The 20651-nt window shown below is 38.1% G+C and overlaps 2 protein-coding genes across 5 annotated transcripts in view; one reads left to right on the plus strand and one right to left on the minus strand.

Moving 5' to 3' along the window:
- The window catches only part of ESCO1 (establishment of sister chromatid cohesion N-acetyltransferase 1), a 41568-nt gene that overhangs the window by 10356 nt on the left and 10561 nt on the right, over window positions 1-20651 (minus strand). For all 4 annotated transcript variants that reach the window (XM_049829229.1, XM_049829236.1, XM_049829219.1 and 1 more), the window contains 2 exons: window positions 14873-14987; window positions 5177-5308 (listed from right to left, as the gene is read on the minus strand). In XM_049829229.1, coding sequence (XP_049685186.1) covers window positions 5177-5308; window positions 14873-14987 — 247 coding nt within the window. The remainder of the gene's footprint in view (window positions 1-5176; window positions 5309-14872; window positions 14988-20651) is intronic.
- Window positions 16498-20110, plus strand: LOC126050896 (uncharacterized). Its single transcript, XM_049829412.1, has 2 exons — window positions 16498-17796; window positions 19723-20110. The coding sequence occupies exons 1-2, from the start codon at window positions 17268-17270 to the stop codon at window positions 19866-19868; spliced, it is 675 nt and encodes a 224-aa protein (XP_049685369.1). The 5' UTR covers window positions 16498-17267; the 3' UTR covers window positions 19869-20110.

Genomic DNA, 20651 nt, shown 5'->3' on the forward strand with positions numbered 1-20651 from the left:
TAACTTTTTTTTTTTTTAACAAACCCCCACTGTTTTAACACTACTAAAACAAGATGTAACAGTCTGCAAGGTATTTCAATCACTGAGAACTAAAGTAGGACTCCTTCACTCAGGCAGATGGCAAGAACACCTTATTATAGTAAGAAACAAAAGCATTATGTCTGCAGTATACTTTATAATATTCTGCTGCAATGTCAGAAAAATTGCTTTTTTTTCCTTTTAATTGACATTACCTTAGGGCATTAAGACTTATTTACATTTGAATCAGATGTCCAAGCATTGATATACATTGCTTGTGATGACCAAAGAAGCTAAAAGGAAAGCTATTGTTCCCACCAGGATACATGTTCTGCAAGGCCTGGAGTACAAGAACATGATTATACCACTCCTCCCTGATATTGGAAGTCTACGCTCAACAACAGATTACCTATAGCCAGCAGTAGCAAGGTACATATAGCCTAATCACCACAGCTGGGCAGACTGGTACTGTACAGCCCCATTGGTGTGAAGTAACTGTCGCAATACCCTCCTGCCCTACATGCTATGTTACAGGTATTTGTAATCGTTTGAGAAAATAAGGCAACTCTGCAATGCAAATTTAACTCATTTTTAACCTACCTCTAAATTTTCCTCCCAATTCAAACAAGATTAAAGATTGCTTCTGCTTGTTTATTAAAGTGCAATGGCAACAGAATTACAAAAGAAATAATTCAAAAAAGGGCAATACAGACAAGCAGTTGCTATGACATCATGAAATAGTACAGACAGTAATTACCACTACACTGTGTAGTGCATTGCTTTCACTGGATATTATGTATGTATATAATGAATGATGTAGAATACAGTTGTAAAGATGGCTCCAACATTAATAACATGGTAACTGAAATGTTCAGTACTCAATTTCACATGAAGTATGTTCTGCTTATAGTTTAAAATTATTTCTGATGTAGATTTGTCTTTAAAAGCATAAGTCAGAAGACACAATAGACTGCTTCCGATGCACTTCCTCATGTTTTAAAAGTTCTTATGTTAGAGTAGGAAATGGGAGAGCAAACCTGGTATCTTTCTATATATGTCAGTTCTGGCTTGTCTGTACTCCCTATTTCTCAAATGAATACAAATACATGAAAATTGGTGATTTTTTTTCTTATACCATTTTTTCCTCAAAAATATTCAGGTAGTGAGGAAAATGTGGTTAATACCGTATAATTCTTGGTCTTCACTAAGAAAAGTATTCATGAAATTTTCTCCTAATAATCAAGTTTAGTATGAAATTTTGTGCACTTTTATCCTTGATAATTTGTAGCAGAGAAATGGGTCTACTACATTCTTCTTCCTGACTCCTTCATCAAATTACAGGTATTCTGCCTCTTTTTCCTATGAATGTAATACAGAGAATGAGATTTTAACTGTAGAACATATTAAGATCCTTCGATGTAACTACTAAACACAATCCTCTGTTAAAACTAAGATTCTCACAGAAGACAGCTAACAGTAAGAACTTTATTTGAAATATTATGAAGTTTTATATTGTATAGATGTATCACTTTTGGATTTAATGCAAATCAAAACAAGCATTAACTCTTTCTAAGATGACATGAAGTTCATCATCCATCATCTTGAATCCCAATATTCTATTAACCTAAGGCTCCAAGAAGACAAATGTTGCTTTTTTCTTTTTCTTTTTTTAAATCTGAAAATCATAGGAATCTCACAGACGGGCTTGCATGCAGTTACAGCAGAATAGCAATTATCAGATTAGACATTAGCTCACATAACACCTTCTTCCACTTTCTTCAGCTCAAGATACTCTTAACTAAGAGGATAAGCTTGAAATACAAACACATTAACTGCATTCACATCAGGCACCTGAATCCACAGGCATTTCCTAACTTAAGTTTCTGGCTGTACAACTTAAAAGCATCATTAAAAATAATGTCTTGTTCTTAAATTAATTTACAGAAATACTAAGCTGATACCATGTGGTATCACAGAGAGGATACACAACTAATATTGTGTGGGATCACAGCTAAAGGATTTCATAAAACTGAACCACGTATCCATCCCACAAAGTTATCCATCCCACTGGAGTTAACACTTGATGTATATGTCACCACTCAATGCACACACATGCTAGAATGGCATATTTTTTCTGGAGACTTTCAGATGTCTGAAACCAGAAGGATAGAGAGACAGATTCCTACATTTGTCTGCAGTAGGGGACATCTCTCACACTAATCTATTCCTGCTCCAGTACTATCCTTGACCAGCTTACCTTCTTGCTTATTCAATTTGCATGCTTCTATTAATAGCAGATGGCACCCTCCAGAAAACCCATTCAGTCCTTGCCAATATTCTGTTCCCAAATCTAGAAAATGTCATTGAAGTTACCAAACTTTCTCTCTCCACAGAAGGCCTAAAATTTCCTTATTGTCTCTATCAGCCATCCATGACAAAATAAGTATCCCAATACCATCTCCTTGCTAGCCTGTCCTATCTCTAGGGGGCATCGTGGAATTTTCTAGAGAGACCTAAAAAGAAATTTTTACTAAAAGAAACAAGATAGGCCTTTAAAAAAAAAAAAAACAAACAAAATTATATTTTGTTGAAGACATGCAAACTATCTTCTGGCTACTCAGTACTTTCAAAAAGCCCACAAAGCAACTGCATGCAGGTGGGAAAGACACTAACAATAAAGTCCATTTTCACAGTTCACAGCAAGAAGCTCTAGCTTGGTAATGTATATAGGCTTTCTTTTTGTGATTATGTGAAATAAATCATCAATAGAACTACTAGGCATGTAACAAGACACTCAAAAGGGAGGAAAAACTGAGAAAAGTCTTCTGAAGTCAGACTGGGACTGCATCATATGGCATGAAAAATGTGAATGACAAGAGAATGAAAAATGCTTCTAGGATACCTTAGAATGGCCTCCAAATCAACAATAATACCAAATCTATTAACTACATAAAAAAGAGTATCTGGAGAGCTAGTAAAGTAACATACCAAGGTCACCAAGACCAGATGTTACTGGACCAGAAAGTCTAACCAAGAAGTTACCAAGACTTTCTCTAGTACAATTTTTTTTAAAACCCATGATGCTACTGTCCAGCTAACACTTTCTGTCAGGGAAAGGAAGGTAGTTATAGTTTCAACACAGTAACTACACACAAATATCTAGAAACCAAGCATATCACACCTCCAAGCCATCCTCCCAACAATCCCCACTAAAAACCTCCTAGGAAAACTAAGATAACTAGCAATCATTCTTCTGGTATTTCTGGATGACTAAGAATTAACAAGTAGAGATTTGGTGTACTAATTCACTGGCAAGAAGGGTGATCTAAAATTCAATTATTTTCTAAGAGGAGGTGAGGATGTTTCTGTCATGGACATTATCATAATACAATCAACCAAGAACCATTGACTATGGGTCAAATGACTCGTGCTAAAGACTTATCTGTTTAGCATGGCAAAAACTACTTACCCATGCAGAAAACAGTGTCAATCAAATTATTATGAGAAAAAAAAAATCAGGTGAGGGGAATTTAAAGCCTCATAAGACTCCTTCCTTTGCCTCTTACTCTACAGTTTCTATTCTAGAATAACCATCTAAATCATCCCTCTGTAGTTGTCTATGATGCCACAAAACACAACTAGAATCTTAAAAGATTTCAGAGATAGAACTGTTTACTCACTGAGCTGACAATACAAATAATTTGCTTGAGTACACATTGTGTGAAGTTTTAAAAAGATGCCTAACAACTGAGAAAAACAATAGGGAAACTTTTTCAACTTAAAAGCATACCTAACTTTATACATAGGTATTTAGTTCATCATGTTGTTACTCTAGACATACATACAAGTGCGAAATTTCAGCTCTTTCAACCTCCAAAATACTTCAGTGCAGCTTCCTACCTACGTGAACATAGCAGCTTTAAGTAACTACTGAACTCATCTGCCAGCTTCTGCCCAAAAGAACTAACACCATCTTCTGTAAATTATGTTTACATCTTTGGTAACATTCAAGATCTGAAAGTACTTGGGGTGGGGCCAGGGGGGGAGGGCAGAATGGACAAACAGGAATAAAATGGGGAAATGTATTATATGCTGCCATTATAATGTACTGTGTTGCATCACACTTTCTGTCCTGTCTCACCCTACAATGTAGCTAATGTGTATCAGAAGAGATCTTTCAAGATGTCTGGATTATTCAGCAAAAACTAACCACGAACAGAACAAATACCAGAACTATTTACCAGATAGTTTCAAACACTTTAGCTATGAAGATGTATCTTTATATTTGTAAACAGTGGGATAAAATTGAGCTTGAGATTTAAGAGTAGCCCAACAGCCATTTCGTACCTACATGAAATGAATTGGTGGCCTCAGTTCAGTTATCCTGGAGGTCTTATCTACTCGAGTGTAGAGTACTGAAGGTAACATGTGTGATAAAGAAAATAGACTTTGTGGATTCTATTCTGGATTTCAGACATGTGAACAGGTATTTCCTGTAAGTCTTGTAATATCAGCTAGTGTGAAGTAGCTGATTTTACAATATACTTTAAATTGTACAAAATTTTTCAAATCTGAGGTTTAATACAAGAGATAGATACAGCACATATAATGAAGTTATGGAATCATACTTTGGACTTTAAAGATTACAATCACACTATAAATACAGTAAAGTTTCTATATATTATGAAGTTGTATCGGCTGGATTCCTAGGCAGTCTCTCTTCAAATTACACATAATTAAGAAAAAGTAATTTAGAAGTCATCTAAGATTACACAATTACACACACAGTACAATCAGCTCTTTATCTGACTATTAAGCCAACACAAACACCAGTTGTACTGAAACCTATATTTAGCACTTTCAGAACAGCGACATTCCTTGTTTTCCTATCACCACCCTCACCCCTGACCAAGATTAGGGAATTGTAACAGAAAGAATACAATGGCAATGAAACACCACTATCCTACTAAATATTTTATACATTACACATAACCTGTCTACCATGGCTCTTAAAAACACTTATTTCCCAAAGTGGATTATTTATAGCCTACTATGATACTAATCCATTAAAACACAACTTAATATAATATGAATTGTAACTAGTACACAGCAAATAAAAGATAATGCTTATGTCTTTAAAAATATAAGGTTTTCATACCACATATTTTACAGCGCTTATGAACTGGTTATGAAATAGCAGATGTTGGGTTTCATCCTCTGGATTTGATGCAGTGTAAAGCATTCCACAAATATTACAGGAAATAGCACCAAATCTCTTCTGTCCTGCATCCTATTTAAAAGGAAAAAAAAAAAAAAAGAAGAAAAAAAAAAGAAAGGTATTTGTCAATTGCAAGCACAGTAAATACAGTTCGACAGAACTTTAATCTAATCAGACATGCCTTTTATAACTTATCTTCTGGAAACTCAACACAGAGGCTAAAATGCAGTGAAACAGGAGAAAGAACAAGCACAGAATTTAGAATTCCATCTTTCAAAATCCCACACAGCCTTAAAAGGCACAGACATCAATCACAGAGCAAACTCTACCTAACATTAAAATTAGCTCCACCCCCATCAGTTTTGAACAAATTACTTTTCTTTTATTTTATGAAATACAAAAACCATAATTTTTCCTTTGTTACCCTATTTGCAGTAAATACAATCATCTTCCACAAAGAAAATTCCCATGTACAGCCCCACGCTATTTCATTCTCCCTACGGTTCTGCTGCTGCCTGACTTTTGGTTGTGAGTTGTTTTGCAGTAGGCCAAATGTGAGCCATTTTCCTGAATGTTTGGAAGGATAATATAAAAAAAAAATAGTTACAGAAATAATCGTTAAGATCAGCAATAAATCCGCAACAGCTGATCACCACCTTTTAGGTTTTTACGAAAACCAAGTATTTCAAGGCAATCAAATAGCATTATGGTTTTTATCCCTCTCTTCATTGATTGAAATCCTCATTTAATATACTGTCAGGACTTAAGTCTTAACTCTTGGAAACAGCTAACAATGATGTTTGGCATGCTATCTTAATTGTACAGGGTTCATAACTTTTATTTTTCAGACGCTGGATAGCAGCTACAATACAAATGGAAGATCATACCATTTTACTCATGACCCTTTAGGTTATCCTACTCTATAACCATTATCAAATTAAAGGCACTACTCCGCACCTATTGCTTTGCTATTTATTCATTGAAAGTGTTACTAATTTGGAACTATGCTCAGATTAAGGAGTCAGTGCCTAATAAAGAGTGAAGTGTCAGGTGCAGGGAGTGCCTTTTGCAAAGAGCAAAAGAAGACCAGTTAGATTGAAGTCTCCAGCCAAAAAGGCATGTTTTAAGTAATGCCTTAATGCTTAAATACATTATATTTTTTTCTTTAACTACATTTGGAAATTGAGTTTATGTAAGCAGCAATAAATGTAACTTTTAATCTATTTTAACACATATAACAAGTGATAGAGGAAAAAAAAGTTATTTTATATTCTAAAATAGGATATGGTATAAGCAAAAGAAGACTTGAGGGTGTTTTTTAAAAGGAAATTTATCTGTGTGCACAAATTGAAAGTGCAAAATTTGCAAGAAAACAGATCACCTGAGCTTAATTTTGTTTTCTAAGAGCTGAAAATATTCATAGTAAAAAAGCCTACTTTATGGAAGAAAGCATTCTGCAACACAGCAAAAGTGTTTATGAATCATTTCTTACTCCTTCCATCTTCAAAGATATGTTTTAAGTGTGTCTAAGAACTACATGACAGCTCAGTTCTCCACACAACAGCAACTTATTTCAAGCAGTCATTAGTGAAATCCAAAATGTAGGTATCAGTATCTTTCCAACACAAGATTAAAGCTACAACTGGCCAGGCAAATTCAGAGTTGAACTTCTCTTTAAGAGCACATATATGGAACTCGGCCAAAAGAAATATGCTCAATCTGAGAAGTTATTTCTTTAACAGTATGTCAATTTTCACATTCCTACTGTATACAGAAGGAGAAACAGGAGTACATTAATTTTCTGAAGGAAAAAAGAAAGATGAACCCTGAGGTTAGATTTGAAAAGTCAGAATAAGATGAAATTTCTAAAGGTGTAAAAGTTGAATCCAAGACGTTGTAGTTTACCTGCAGACTTTCTTTAAAGCAGCAAGGTGGCCCACCTGGCCACCCAAATATATACTGCATTTCAAGGGTTTATACATGAAAGGTGAAAAAAGGCAGTTCAAGAGGAAGGATGATGTACGGCGATTATCTTAAGATGAACCAATTGAACCAAACTCAGTAGTTCCTATCTTGAAGATGGAGAACATATCCCCTATACCTAGGGTAGGATAAGTGAAGAGGAAGTCTACTTTGATGCTTGGAATATACTTCAAAAAAATAAGACATGTAAATTAGAAAATAGCTACATAATGCAACTCTTAAAATACTTAGCACATATCAGTGCTGTAGTAAGTCTCATGAAACAATTTATTTTCAAATGATCAAAAAGCTAAAGGTATTTAAGCCAAAGTATCTATTAGTTTACTACCAAAAATCTCAAGCCAAAAAAAAGCCTAGCTGTTTAGGAAGTCATCAAAAAAATTTGGGGCAAGGATATCCTCAAAGTTGTCAGACTCCTTAGCTCATCCCATCTTGCCTTGTAGACACATACGCTGTTTTGCAAGTCTCCAGGAACTGATTATTTCCCTGGAATAGTAAGCCATATTGTATTTTACAGACTGACTTTCTTGGATGTTGCAGGTATCAGTGGGTTTGGGTTTTGGGGTGGATTTTTTGTTTGGTTTTTGGTTTTTTTAAGGGTTTCACTGATATTATTTTTACACACATTCAGTTGTATCAATGGGCTACACACAGAGGTTAGTATTAAGAATCTATGTGAATTATCATAAAAAACACATTGTAGTATCTAAAGCAATTTTTTGAACTCTGTAGCCCTAACAAATGCTGACTATACTTTTTAGCAAATACTTTACAGTATCCTGAGGGCAGTAAAGAAAATAGCCTTTTTGTGTAACTGAAGTATTATTTCAAAGCCACACCATAGGACATAATGCTTCAGACAAAAAAAAAAAAAAAAAAAAAAAAAGCAGCTTTGTAAATCCAATGAATCCAATGCAGAGTACTACAACAACAACAACAAAAACCAGGACATGCAAAATAAAGTCAGGAATGATGAAGAATGCATTTGTGTACTTTAACAAAACATCTACAGAATCTGACTATTTTTAACCTGATGTCATTGCATAAGCAAAATTGGAAAGGGCATGCATCAAGAGGGCAAAAGTGCTCCCAAACAATAATAGTGCATTAAAGGTTGCCAGTTCTTCCTAATGGGGAGGGAAGAATAACAAAAAAAACCCCAAACAACCAACCCAAGAACTTAAAAGTGGGATTTGGCAGGGGTGGGGGGTGCAGAATCTTCTCAGCACATCAGATACCGGGTACTGGAGAATAAACTGTCGATTTGTCACAACTAGAAAAAGATGTAAGAGGTTTGACTCTCAGAACTGAGACATGTTTTTCAGAGCAATATTTAAGAAAATGGGGGGTTGCAGGCAGAAAAACGTGTTACTCTATTTACAACTCAATTTTCTAAACAATAACAATAAAGAGCAAGGCTACTTTTATTTCCTAAGCAAATTCTGCATGTGTAGATGGCAATTAAGCATTCCCGACAACTCAGGCAATCCTCATTAATATAAGCACAGGATATACAAGATCCACTGTTTCAAGGCTAACTGTAACTGAACATTGCGACAATGTTGTCTTAATCTCCAGAAGGGTTTCTTAATTCTGTGTTAGACAGAAAGAAAAGTCTTACCAATATCTTCTTTGAGAAGGTGCATGTCTGCTGATCCTCCATATGTGGAATAAGGAGCCCTGCAAGCAAAAAAGGCATTTGGTGCCTCTGTAGGAGATGAAAAGGGGCCTTTTTTTTTTTTTTTTTTTTCCTCTCTCTCTTCAGACACAGATTAGGTCACCTCCTTCTTTATTACCTAGTGTTGGTTAGAGGAAGATTATTTTTTCCTCTAGTCTTTTCACAGAGCAAAGAATAAAACCCAGCCATAGAAACAGGCAGGCTGGAAAGGAAATACAAGAAGAGCAGGAAGGAACAACACAAAGATTTTTGGGCTCTCCACAGAAAATGAAAAGGTCAAAGAATGCTATTTCAACGAAAGATGCATTCAAGACTGAAGCTGATGGGTAGATCCCCTTGCTGACCAGGAGGATCAGGAGACATGACCCAACTCTCAAAATGAAGAATATGGAATTTAACAACAACAAAAAACAACCAACCAAAAAAAACCCCCATCACCTGTACCCATCTTTCTGAAAAGCTATTTTAGCCAGAGGATATAAACCAACTTGAAACTTTCAAGAACTGTAATGTATCTGATTTTATTTCACATATTTGAAAAATGAAAATAGAGGGTTATTATCCATCATGAAATGATATCCTCACTGGTCATTAGCTAAAGCAATATGAAAAAACCACAAAAGTTAAAAAAGAAATCTGCACAATATTTACAATGGACAGTTAATCTGTTCTCAACCCATATAAAAACATTATTCAAGAATATTACAGAAGATGTTACAATGTGTACTGGTTTTGGCTGGGATAAGGTTAATTTTCTTCACAGCAGCTGCTATGGTGCTATGCTTTAGATTTGTGACCAAAACAGCATTGATAACACAGGGATGTTTTAGCTATTGCTGCACAGTGCTTACACAGCAGAGACCTTTTCTGTTTCTCCACTGCTGTGCTAGCAAGTAGGCTGGGGGTGCACAAGAAGTTGGGAGGGGACACAGCTGGGACAGCTGACCCCAGTTGACCAGAGAGGTATCCCATACCATATGGCATCATGCTGAGCAATAAAAGCTGAGGGAAAGACGGAGGAGGGGGAAGACGTTTGTAGTTACGGCATTTGTCTTCCCAACTGTTACACATGATGAAGTCCTGCTTTCCTGGAGATGGCTAAACACCTGCAAGCCAATGGGAAGTAGTGAATAAGTGTCTTATTTTGCTTTGCTTGCGTGCACCACTTTTGCTTTACCTATTAAACTGTCCTTATCTCAACCCATGAGTTTTGCCCCCCATCCTACTTAGGGGGAGTGAGCGAGCAGCTGCACAGTGCTTAGCTGCCTGCCAGGGTTAACCCACAACACAATGTTAGTAGCCTTGGTGCCCGAATTCCTGTATCAGGTCTGCAGCTAACCTTACAAAACGTTTCTCACCTTCAGGACAAAGGACACCAAACACAACCCACCTGAATTTGCTAGAGAAAGCTGGGTTGCTGCAGTGAAGTAGAAATGGGAAGGAGTGATAATAAGAAAGGATGGCCATTACTGCCCCCCCTAAGAGCAAGCTGTCCCAAAGGGTAAGATTTTTGTGGGAAGAAAGGAAGAGTGACCGCTCTCAACTACCAAACTCCCTCCCCAGTCACTTGTGCAGTAACCACTGCCTTGTTTTTACTGGGATTACAGGAAAGAAAAGAGGCAGTACTTAACTAATGTGAAGAACAAAACATTGCCCAAAAGCCATTCTCCAGTTCTTCAGAGAAATTGCCAACCAGACTATACTAGTTTAAGAAGCCAGCAGCTTTAAATGATCATTACACAACTCTCTTCAGAGTCATAAGAAATCACTTTTACACTTATATTTCCAGAGGACTGTGTTTTCAGCTTAAATAAAAATATTTCTTTCATATATTACGTATTTCAGTCAAACAGGAAACTATGTTCAAGTTCAACCAAAATATACATAAGAAAAAATTCCAAGTATGATATCCAAATGTGTAAACTCAATTAGCCTGCACATCACTTCCACATATAGCACCAATTCAAACCTCAGAATCAAAAGCATCTTCCATCAAGCAATGCTGACCCATGCATTTGCTGATGCTTATAAAGTTCATCCACATTTAATCATGTTTGCTTGCATGCAGGCATTAACTCAGATCTCTAGAAAGACAGAAAAGTCTCTGTAACACTATACTATCTTTTTATCACTTCAGTGACTTTAGCTGTTCATTCTTTTTACATGTTATCTCCTAAAATTGATGAGTATCATTTTCAAAAGACTAGCTTAATTTTCAAAGGAACATGTCTCCCTAGTGGCATAAAATGGAAGAAGTATCCCTGTACCTCATAGGTCATTATTTAGAACATTCCTTTGTAGCATTAATGCTTTTATCGATTCCTATTTTTATGGTCAAAATTTTGTCATGGATCTGGCAGGCAAGCAGAATTTTTACAAGAAGCAAACAACTGACTTTCCTTGACTTGGATGTAAAGCATATCTCATTTTATGAAAATTGAAAACATATGCTTTGCACATTTGTATTTCTTTCCATTTCAGAAGTTAAAGGAACAGATGATTTCATGTTCAAGTTCTCGTATTTGCACATCAGATTGAAATACTTGGAAAGTAAAGAACAATTTTAGTGCATTACTCTATAAAACTTCCAATATGGAGCTTCACACAACTGTCAACCTACCAACTGAACATTTAAATGAAGTGTAAGAGGGTACAGTTCACAGATATTCAGAACAGACTACTTCTGCAAACACCAGGTCATAGATTTGGAATATAGCATATTTTTAGCCTCCAGAAAAACGGATCATACTGTCCTCGGTCTGAACCTAAATCTTCGTACATCACTTCGAACACCACTGTTTCCTGTCCTTGCTGTTTTCAGTTGAAGTTCTACACTCTGAAGAGACTTCCTTTTTAAGATGTGTGACAGCAAGCAAATCCGAAGAAAACAGAAACAACTCATCTTTTCTCTTAGTTGTACCTTGACCAAATGAAGATAATTTTGTGTTTGAAAGCTTCTCAGATAACTAGATGATGTGTACCAAGAAAAAGAATGGTGCATGTACAGCTACTAAATATTTCCTCTACAAACAGAAGTTGTATTATTTTACTACTGTTACAGTCAAATAGCCTTAAAGCTTGTTAAAGACTGTATTACTTAAGAAAATAGAAAATCAATCTATTCATTATAGCAATCATATGGGGTAAGATACATCTTTAAGGATTAAACATAAATAAATAAAGCATATTGTGGAAAACAAAGACTAGTTTTACCATCACACCTCTCTAAATACAGCTCAGCAAAATGAAAAGGCTAGAATACACAGACAATATTGTAACATCCCAGACTTTGAGCCTCAGATACTGTAAAGACAATTAAAAGGACACATGTCAAACTTAAATACAAAAGACTAGGAAAATTCAATAGCAAAAAAACAGCAAAACAAAGATAGTGTATCATGTGATGAGTCAAACTAAGCTCAACTATTTTTTCTGCTTCAGTTACAAAAAGAAAGAAGTATTCTGTACATATATTAAGATGGACTGGCTTGGTGGATCTCCAAAAGAATCAGATCTCACAGTAGAGAGCCCAAAATTGCACCTTTCAGGCATTTAATTTTTTTTTTTTAAAGTGTAACAAAGTGCAAGTTAAAGTCCCTTGCTAAGAATAAAAGCATGACTTCCCAACTTTGCTCCAGGTAAAGAATAATGAAACTGCTTCTCTTAATACAACACGCCAGAAACTTGAAATAAAAATGATTTCTAGCTATTAACTACAAAATTTTTTACAGACACTATAAATGCTAATTTAAGTGATTTGACTGTGTGTAGTAAGACTGCTCTCTGTATAGGAGAAATTTCAACCTGAACAGCTTTTAAACCAAATGAATCTTTTCTCTGTTCTCAGAGGATCATTACAGAAGTACATAAACACCTTTGAAAATATTTCCTAAAAAAAAACAAAAACAAAAACCACCAAAAAACAAAACACCAGCCATTCAGAATCCACATTTAAGAAATTCACTACTGTTTTGCAAACAAAACTATTAATTACAAAAGGCACCTTGTTGTATTACGTGCATTTAATCCGCAATCTTTTGAGTATTTGTACAAGCAAAGTCTGGTACTTTAGAAGTCACATTTAGCAATTTTTGCCCTCCAGATGCTAGCACAAACTATTCTAGACATAACTATGTCTCGTCTCCACAGTAACTAATGTCAAGAATAGTATTTTACAAAATGGCTTAACAAATATTTGGATTCCTCTATATGTTTTGACAATGCTAAAAGCGGTTTTTCCCCAGGTAAAAGAATAACAGAGCAATACCTTACCTAATGCTCTCTTGGTAACATGAACTACAGCCATTACCAAAATGCCCTTTCAACATGATAAAAAGCCTACTCTGAACTCAATGAAGTCAAAGTGAATTAGATTTGTATGAAGTGCTGAAATATATTAGATATTATGAAGCTGTTATTTTCACATTTAAAAATTAAATACAGTGCACTCTTGCATTTTCCAGAAATGCACACAGAAAACAAGAAACTAGGTCTCCCCCATTTTCCCTAGTGTTCTTCATTGACAACCCATTCTTTATATTCTAAAATTTTGCTTGGTGAATAACTTAAAAATTTTACTGTTGAATACCAAGGGCAAAAAATACTACTCTCCTAATTTGGGCTGAAAACACAAATACTACCAGCATAATCAATAAGTTGCAAAAAATCTCTTTGTATGAATACTGCAGAGGAGAACTACACAACCTGTCTCCTCAGTAGCTAAGCAGAAAGTTCTGTATGTCTTCTTGTCAAAGATCCTAGCATCTCTTCAGTCAAGTTGTATTACTGTATGAGCAAAAATTAAGTTAGCTTTACCGAAATGAAAAGGAATATTCTTATAGTCTTTTTAATATAGTCAAGATATTTCATAATGCATTTTAACTCTGTTGGTAAAATGAGTTTTAAAGAGGCAATAGCTGAAATACTTCTTAAATGTTAGATATGGTTCTTTTATCACCCTGTGACTGGGCATTCAAGTGCCTAGATTTTTATCACTTTAGGCAAGTCAAGGATATGTTTATCAATTTAGTTCTCAGAAGTTCTGATTTTAAAATATTTCAACATGGTGACAAAATAGTGTTCAGAATTCACCTGGTTCTATTTTAGTTAGTATTTCATGTGTATAACCCATGAAATTTTACATTAAAAAAATTGCAGTTTAGCAAGACCACCAGTGATATACGTGAGAGGGGTAATTTCATAAGAAGCTTACTACAAAGTCCTCTTTCCTAATGGCCTGGATTCCTCTCTCTCTGTAGCTTCCCAGCTCCAGCCTTTCATTTCTCGAGAATTATCCCATGTGTGAATTATTAAAAACACAAAATGAAACACAACCAAAACCTCCAATTGTTTCACTATCAAGTTGTGTGATTCTACAAGATAGACAAACGACTGTGTGCCGCTTTCTTCCTTCTCATTGTGCATTTTCTTATTTTAAGAGAGATACCTGCATTTGGTAGCCAATAGCAAAAAGGGTAAGAACAAATAATGAAACTAGTATTGCTGCTTAAATATTATGGTGAAAATGAGCGCATCCACAGGAATATCTTTGTCTCAGAACAATGGACATTTGAATGATGCAGGAATAAATCTGTTGATATTATTTTTTCCACACAATCTGCCAGATGTACCTCCCCCTATAATTCTGAAATTTTAAGAAAGATTTTGCACATAAGCAAAGGCAAATTCATTCTCCCTAAAACAACTGTATTTTTACTGAATAGCCATTCTATTAAAAAAATGCAGAAATTTGTTCTAACAAGAATCAGCTTTAAATGTTAAGTTTGTCTGTGACCATTTTTCCATCAACATTGAATAACAATCTAGTACAGGTTCTACTTTCACAATCATTTACAATGGTAATAGCAGTATGTATAAATAATGATTTTTAGACAAGTTCATAAAAACACAGCAGTGCAAATTCAAAAGTAATTTCTTCAAGAAGCTATAAGCCTCACTAAAAAGGTATTACTTACTATGATCAGCTGCTTATCACCATCTTTTCCTGCTTCTTTTAGCTTCTGAATATGTTCCTCAGATGGCAGGAAATTACTGCATTTTGATGCTAATGAAGGATTTGACAATGGAACCCTTGAAATATAAATATATTTCATGTTATAAAAGGGACTTCTTATACATGTCATCCTAGATACTCAAAGCCATCATGATTAGTACAGCTAAACTTTAATGAGAAGCAAACCCAAGTTAATTACCCAAAACACAGTCCTATATATTTTAATTTGTAATTCAAATGGAAAAATAAGGAAATAAAAGGATTAACCAAAAAATACAGTTTTTGATTAGCCTAATCACAAGATTTTTTCAATAAAAAAATTAAAATATTAAATTTATAATCAAGTGGGGTAGGTTAGTCACAACTATTAACACAAGCATTTAACTGAGGCATTTTCAGAGCATGACTGATGGTGCCTAATGCTACATATTTCCTACTTAAAGTTTAGGTTTCTAGTTCTAGGTATCATACATCAGGCTGCTAAAGCAGACCATGTAAATATTCCCACAAATATAAGTTGGAAGTATACAACAGATGTCATAAATCTCTTAAATTCAGTTTAAACATATTCTCTTCTAATTACTGGCAGCGAAGGGAGGGAAAAGAGGACCTGAGGAATAAATGGATGGATATCACTGGAATCTCTTACTCAGTTTAAGTTTTCTCCTGTCACGACTGAAAGAAACACTGGAAAATACTATAATACATCAACAACAAAGTTATTCTATGAACTTGGTACTATATTAAGGAGAAAACCAACATTAATTCCAGGTTTGTATAACACTTGTGGAGATCACCAAAGCAAAACACACACACAAAAATACTCATACTTCAACTAGGTTTTTACATATTTTCTGTTTCTTACCAAACTTAGGATATAGGGCCAAACACTTAATTGTAGCAGCTGCTGTAGTACAGGTAGCAGGTTAGTTCCATGATTTTCAAATTCAGTATTTTTTCAAAATATTCCAAATTTCAAAATATTACTGAATATTCAAAATTAAGTATTTTTTCAAAAAGAAAAACTCTTGCCAGACCTTTCTAGAACAGCATTTTTGTGCTAAAACAGAGCTAATTTTTTTATTCCTGTCATGTGCCCCAAAATTTGCATTAATTAGCTACTTCAAGGTTTGCCTTTTCCCACTTGTCCTAGGTTCAGCTGGGATAGAGTTAAATTTTTACAGGAACCTGGGAGGTGGGGGCATAGCCGGGGCAGCTGACCTGAACTAGCCAAGGAGCTATTCCATACCATGGGACATCATGCTCAGTATATAAATGGGGAGCGGGCCGGGGGGTGGTCTCTGTTTTCGGTGGGGGAAGTGGCGGAGCGTCGGGTCCCAGCTGGTGAGCAGTTGCACTGTGCATCACTCTTTTTGTATACTTTTTTTTTTCATTAGTGCCGTTGTTGTTGTTGTAATCTCTTTGTGTTTGTCCCAGTAAACTGCCTTTATCTCAACCCTCGAGGTTCCAGTTTCTTTTTCTTTTCTCTCCTCCGGAGGGGGGCGGAGGAGTGAGCGAGCGGCTGCGTGGTCCTTTGTTACCGGCCGGGCTGAAACCACGACAGTCCTTTTTGGCGCCCAACGTGGGGCAGAAGGGTTGAGATAACGACAGATCTGGCCAGAGCGTGTTGAAACAAATTTGCCAAACGCATTTCTTAGATAAATAGATGTTAGTCACAATGTTGTTTCATTTGTTTACATGGTGGCGTTTTGTAAGCTCTTATATGCTCTATGTATTGCCTGTAGTTGCGCATCTCATCTCCGGGAGAGTGATTGGGATTATCATTTTGCTGTACTGGGCAATGTTGACTTATGAAATGATTACATCACTGGTCATGAGGTTAAGCTGGTATCTGTATGAGGCAGTGATATCATTTCCATACTTTGGGCACCTTCTGTCGGATTTTATTGGTAATTACACCCCATCCATGGGGAAGTTAGGGGGGGATACTTCCCCCCCCGTCCGTTCACCTCCCTTTTCTCCTTCCGACTAATTACACAGCTTTTGAGAATTTTGAATATCCTTGGGATGCGCAAGCCAGTGTGCTGTTAGTGCTATGCCTCCTGAATATTTTTCAGGTCTTCTTTAGGGCTACAAAAAGGCTCTTTAAGAGGACCACCCAGAGATCTGCCCCAAAGCTCGATATTCATGGGTGGCACAGCATGTGGGAGGATATGGGCAGGTATCTAGAGAACTTCTCACCTCCAGTGGCTTGGAAGTTCACTCCCAAACAACTACAAAACCCTCATGAAGTGACAGAATATTTGAAAGACAAATGCTGTGGCTATTCCAAAGACGTACAACTCACTGCACTGTGCTGGGCCCTGGCCAGTATCTACTAAACACTGCTTGATATTATGCAGCACCCTCAGGGGGAAAAGGGGGAAAAGATGGAAAACCCGACAACAAGCACCATGGCTATGCAAACCCCGACAACAAGCACCGTGGCTGCCCCTACCACGACAACAGGAACTGTGACTACCCCTACCCCGGTGACAGACACTGCAGCTAAACCAGAGAACCAACCTGTGCCAGTATCAGTTGCCCCTGTACAGAAAAAGAAACACACAAAGAAATCAGTTCGCTTAGCAAGAGATGAAGATGAACCAGGGTCATCGCGAGAACAGAAAGAAGAGCCAGAACCTGAAATAATTACCCGATCCCTATCCATGAGTGAGTTGTGTGACATGCGAAAAGATTTTAGCCACCACCCAGGTGAGCACATTGTTACCTGGCTGCTCCAATGCTGGGATAGTGGGGCTAGTAGTGTGGAATTAGAGGGTAAGGAAGCCAAGCAGTTGGGATCTCTGTCTAGGGAAGGGGGCATCGACAAAGCGATTGGGAGAAAAACACAAGTCCTCAGCCTCTGGAGGCGACTTCTGTTAGGTGTAAAGGAAAGATGTCTCTTCAGGGATGAAGTTACATGTCACCAAGGCAAGTGGATCACCATGGAGAGAGGTATCCAGTACCTGAGAGAATTAGCCATGCTGGACGTGATTTACAATGATCCAGAAAATGCGCAGTCACCCAGAGATCCAGATGAAGTCCAATGCACACAACCCATGTGGTGGAAGTTTCTACGAAGTGCACCACCAACCTATGCCAACTCATTGGCAGTAATGTCCTGGAAAGAAGGCTATGGACAAACGGTGGATGAATTGGCTGTCCAACTCCGGCAATACGAAGGGAGTCTCTCTTCCTCCCTACAGGCCTGTGTCTCAGCTGTAGAGGAGTTGTCCCGAGAGTTCCAGCAATTCAAAGTGGATCTGTCCTCTTCCTCACCTGTACAGGCCCGCATTGCAGTTATTGGGAGTAAGCATTCCTCTGCCCAAGAGAGAGGAGAGAGAAAGTACACACAACGGGCTAACCTGTGGTTTTACCTGCGTGACCATGGAGAGGGCATGAGGAAGTGGGATGGAAAACCTACCTCAGTCTTGGATGCATGGGTACAGGAGTTGCGAGAAAAAGCAACCAGAAAAGAGAATTCTTCTTGGAAAACTGCTGCTCCAGTTTCCCGTGAGCAGTCCCCCAGACGCAGTAGATGGGCTGATCTCATTTCTGATCCCCTTGAAGGAACTTCTGATCTACGTGTGCAGAAAGTGAGTAACGGATATTCTAACCAGGATTAGAGGGGCCCTGCCTCCAGCCAGGTGGAGGAGAGGGACAACCGAGTCTATTGGACAGTGTGGATTCGATGGCCTGGCACATCAGACCCACAGGAATATAAGGCTCTAGTGGACACTGGTGCACAATGTACCCTAATGCCATCAAGTTATAAAGGGGCAGAACCCATCTGTATCTCTGGTGTGACAGGGGGATCCCAAGAGCTAACCGTATTGGAAGCTGAAATGAGTCTAACCACGAATGAGTGGCATAAACACCCCATTGCGACTGGCCCAGAGGCCCCGTGCATCCTTGGTATAGATTATCTCAGGAGGGGGTATTTCAAGGACCCAAAAGGGTACCATTGGGCCTTTGGTATAGCTGCATTGGAGACGGAGGAGATTGAACAGCTGTCTACCCTGCCTGGCCTCTCTAAGGACCCTTTGATTGTGGGGTTGCTGAGGGTTGAAGAACAACAGGCGCCAATTGCTACCACGACGGTGCACCGGCGGCAATATCGCACCAACCGAGACTCCCTGATCCCCATCCATAAGCTGATTTGTCAATTGGAGAGCCAAGGAGTGATCAGCAAGACTCACTCACCCTTTAATAGTCCCATATGGCCTGTGCAGAAATCTAATGGGGAATGGAGACTAACAGTAGATTATCGTGGGCTGAATGAAGTCACGCCACCACTGAGCGCTGCTGTGCCAGATATGTTAGAGCTTCAATATGAACTGGAATCAAAGGCAGCTAAGTGGAATGCCACAATTGACATTGCTAATGCATTTTTCTCCATTCCTTTGGCAGCGGAGTGCAGGCCTCAGTTTGCTTTCACTTGGAGGGCTGTCCAGTTCACCTGGAATCGACTGCCCCAGGGGTGGAAACACAGCCCCACCATTTGCCATGGACCGATGCAGGCTGCACTAGAAAAAGGTGAAGCTCCAGAGCACCTGCAATATATTGATGACATCATCGTATGGGGCAACACGGCAGAAGAAGTTTTTGAGAAAGGGAAGAAAATAATCCAAATCCTTTTGAAGGCTGGTTTTGCAGTAAAAGAAAGCAAGGTCAAGGGACCTGCACAGGAGATCCAGTTCTTAGGAGTAAAATGGCAAGATGGGCATCGTCAGATCCCTGCGGATGTGATCAACAAAATAGCAGCTATGTCCTCACCGACTAATAAAAGGGGAACACAGGCTTTCTTAGGTGTTGTGGGTTTCTGGAGAATGCATATTCCAAATTACAGTCAAATTGTAAGCCCTCTCTACCAAGTTACTCGGAAGAAGAACGATTTTAAATGGGGGCCTGAGCAACGACAAGCCTTTGAACAAATTAAGCGGGAGTACCAGTAGCTCTTGGGCCAGTCTGGACAGGACAAGATATTAAAAATGTGCTCTACACTGCGGCTGGGGAGAATGGCTCTACCTGGAGCCTTTGGCAGAAAGCACCTGGGGAGACCCGAGGCCGACCTCTGGGGTTTTGGAGTCGGGGATATCGAGGATCCGAGGCTCGCTATACTCCAACTGAGAAAGAGATATTGGCAGCATATGAAAGAGTTCGAGCCGCCTCAGAAGTGGTTGGTACTGAAACACAGCTCTTCTTAGCACCCTGACTGCCAGTGCTGGGCTCTATGTTCAAAGGGAAAGTTTCCTCTACGCATCACGCGACTGACGCCACGTGGAATAAGCGGATTGCACTGATCACACAGCGAGCTCGCATAGGAAACCCCAGTCACCCAGGAATGTTAGAAGTGATCACGGACTGGCCAGAAGGCAAAGATTTTGGAATGTCGCCAGAGGAGGAGGTGACATGGGCTGAAGAAGCCCCACTGTATAATAAACTGCCAGAAAATGAGAGGCAATATGCCCTGTTCACTGATGGGTCCTGTCGCATTGTGGGAAAACATTGGAGGTGGAAGGCTGCTGTATGGAGTCCTACATGACTAGTCGCAGAAATTGCTGAAGGAGAAGGTGAATCGAGTCAGTTTGCAGAGGTGAAAGCCATCCAGCTAGCGTTAGACACTGCTGAAAGAGAAAAGTGGCCAGTGCTCTAGCTCTATACTGACTCATGGATGGTGGCAAATGCCCTATGGGAGTGGCTACAGCAATGGAAGAAGGGCAATTGGCAGTGCAGAG

Source organism: Accipiter gentilis, chromosome 2 (genome assembly GCF_929443795.1).
Source record: "Accipiter gentilis chromosome 2, bAccGen1.1, whole genome shotgun sequence".
In the NCBI taxonomy this organism is placed as follows: domain Eukaryota; kingdom Metazoa; phylum Chordata; class Aves; order Accipitriformes; family Accipitridae; genus Astur; species Astur gentilis.

Excerpts from the sequence above, each read along its gene's own strand:
- LOC126050896 (XM_049829412.1), top strand. The coding sequence starts at position 17,268 with ATGCAGCACCCTCAGGGGGAAAAGGGGGAAAAGATGGAAAACCCGACA. Across the intron at positions 17,797-19,722 it reads CTGGAGGCGACTTCTGTTAG|GTGTTGTGGGTTTCTGGAGA; the intron begins GTGTAAAGGAAA and ends AGGCTTTCTTAG.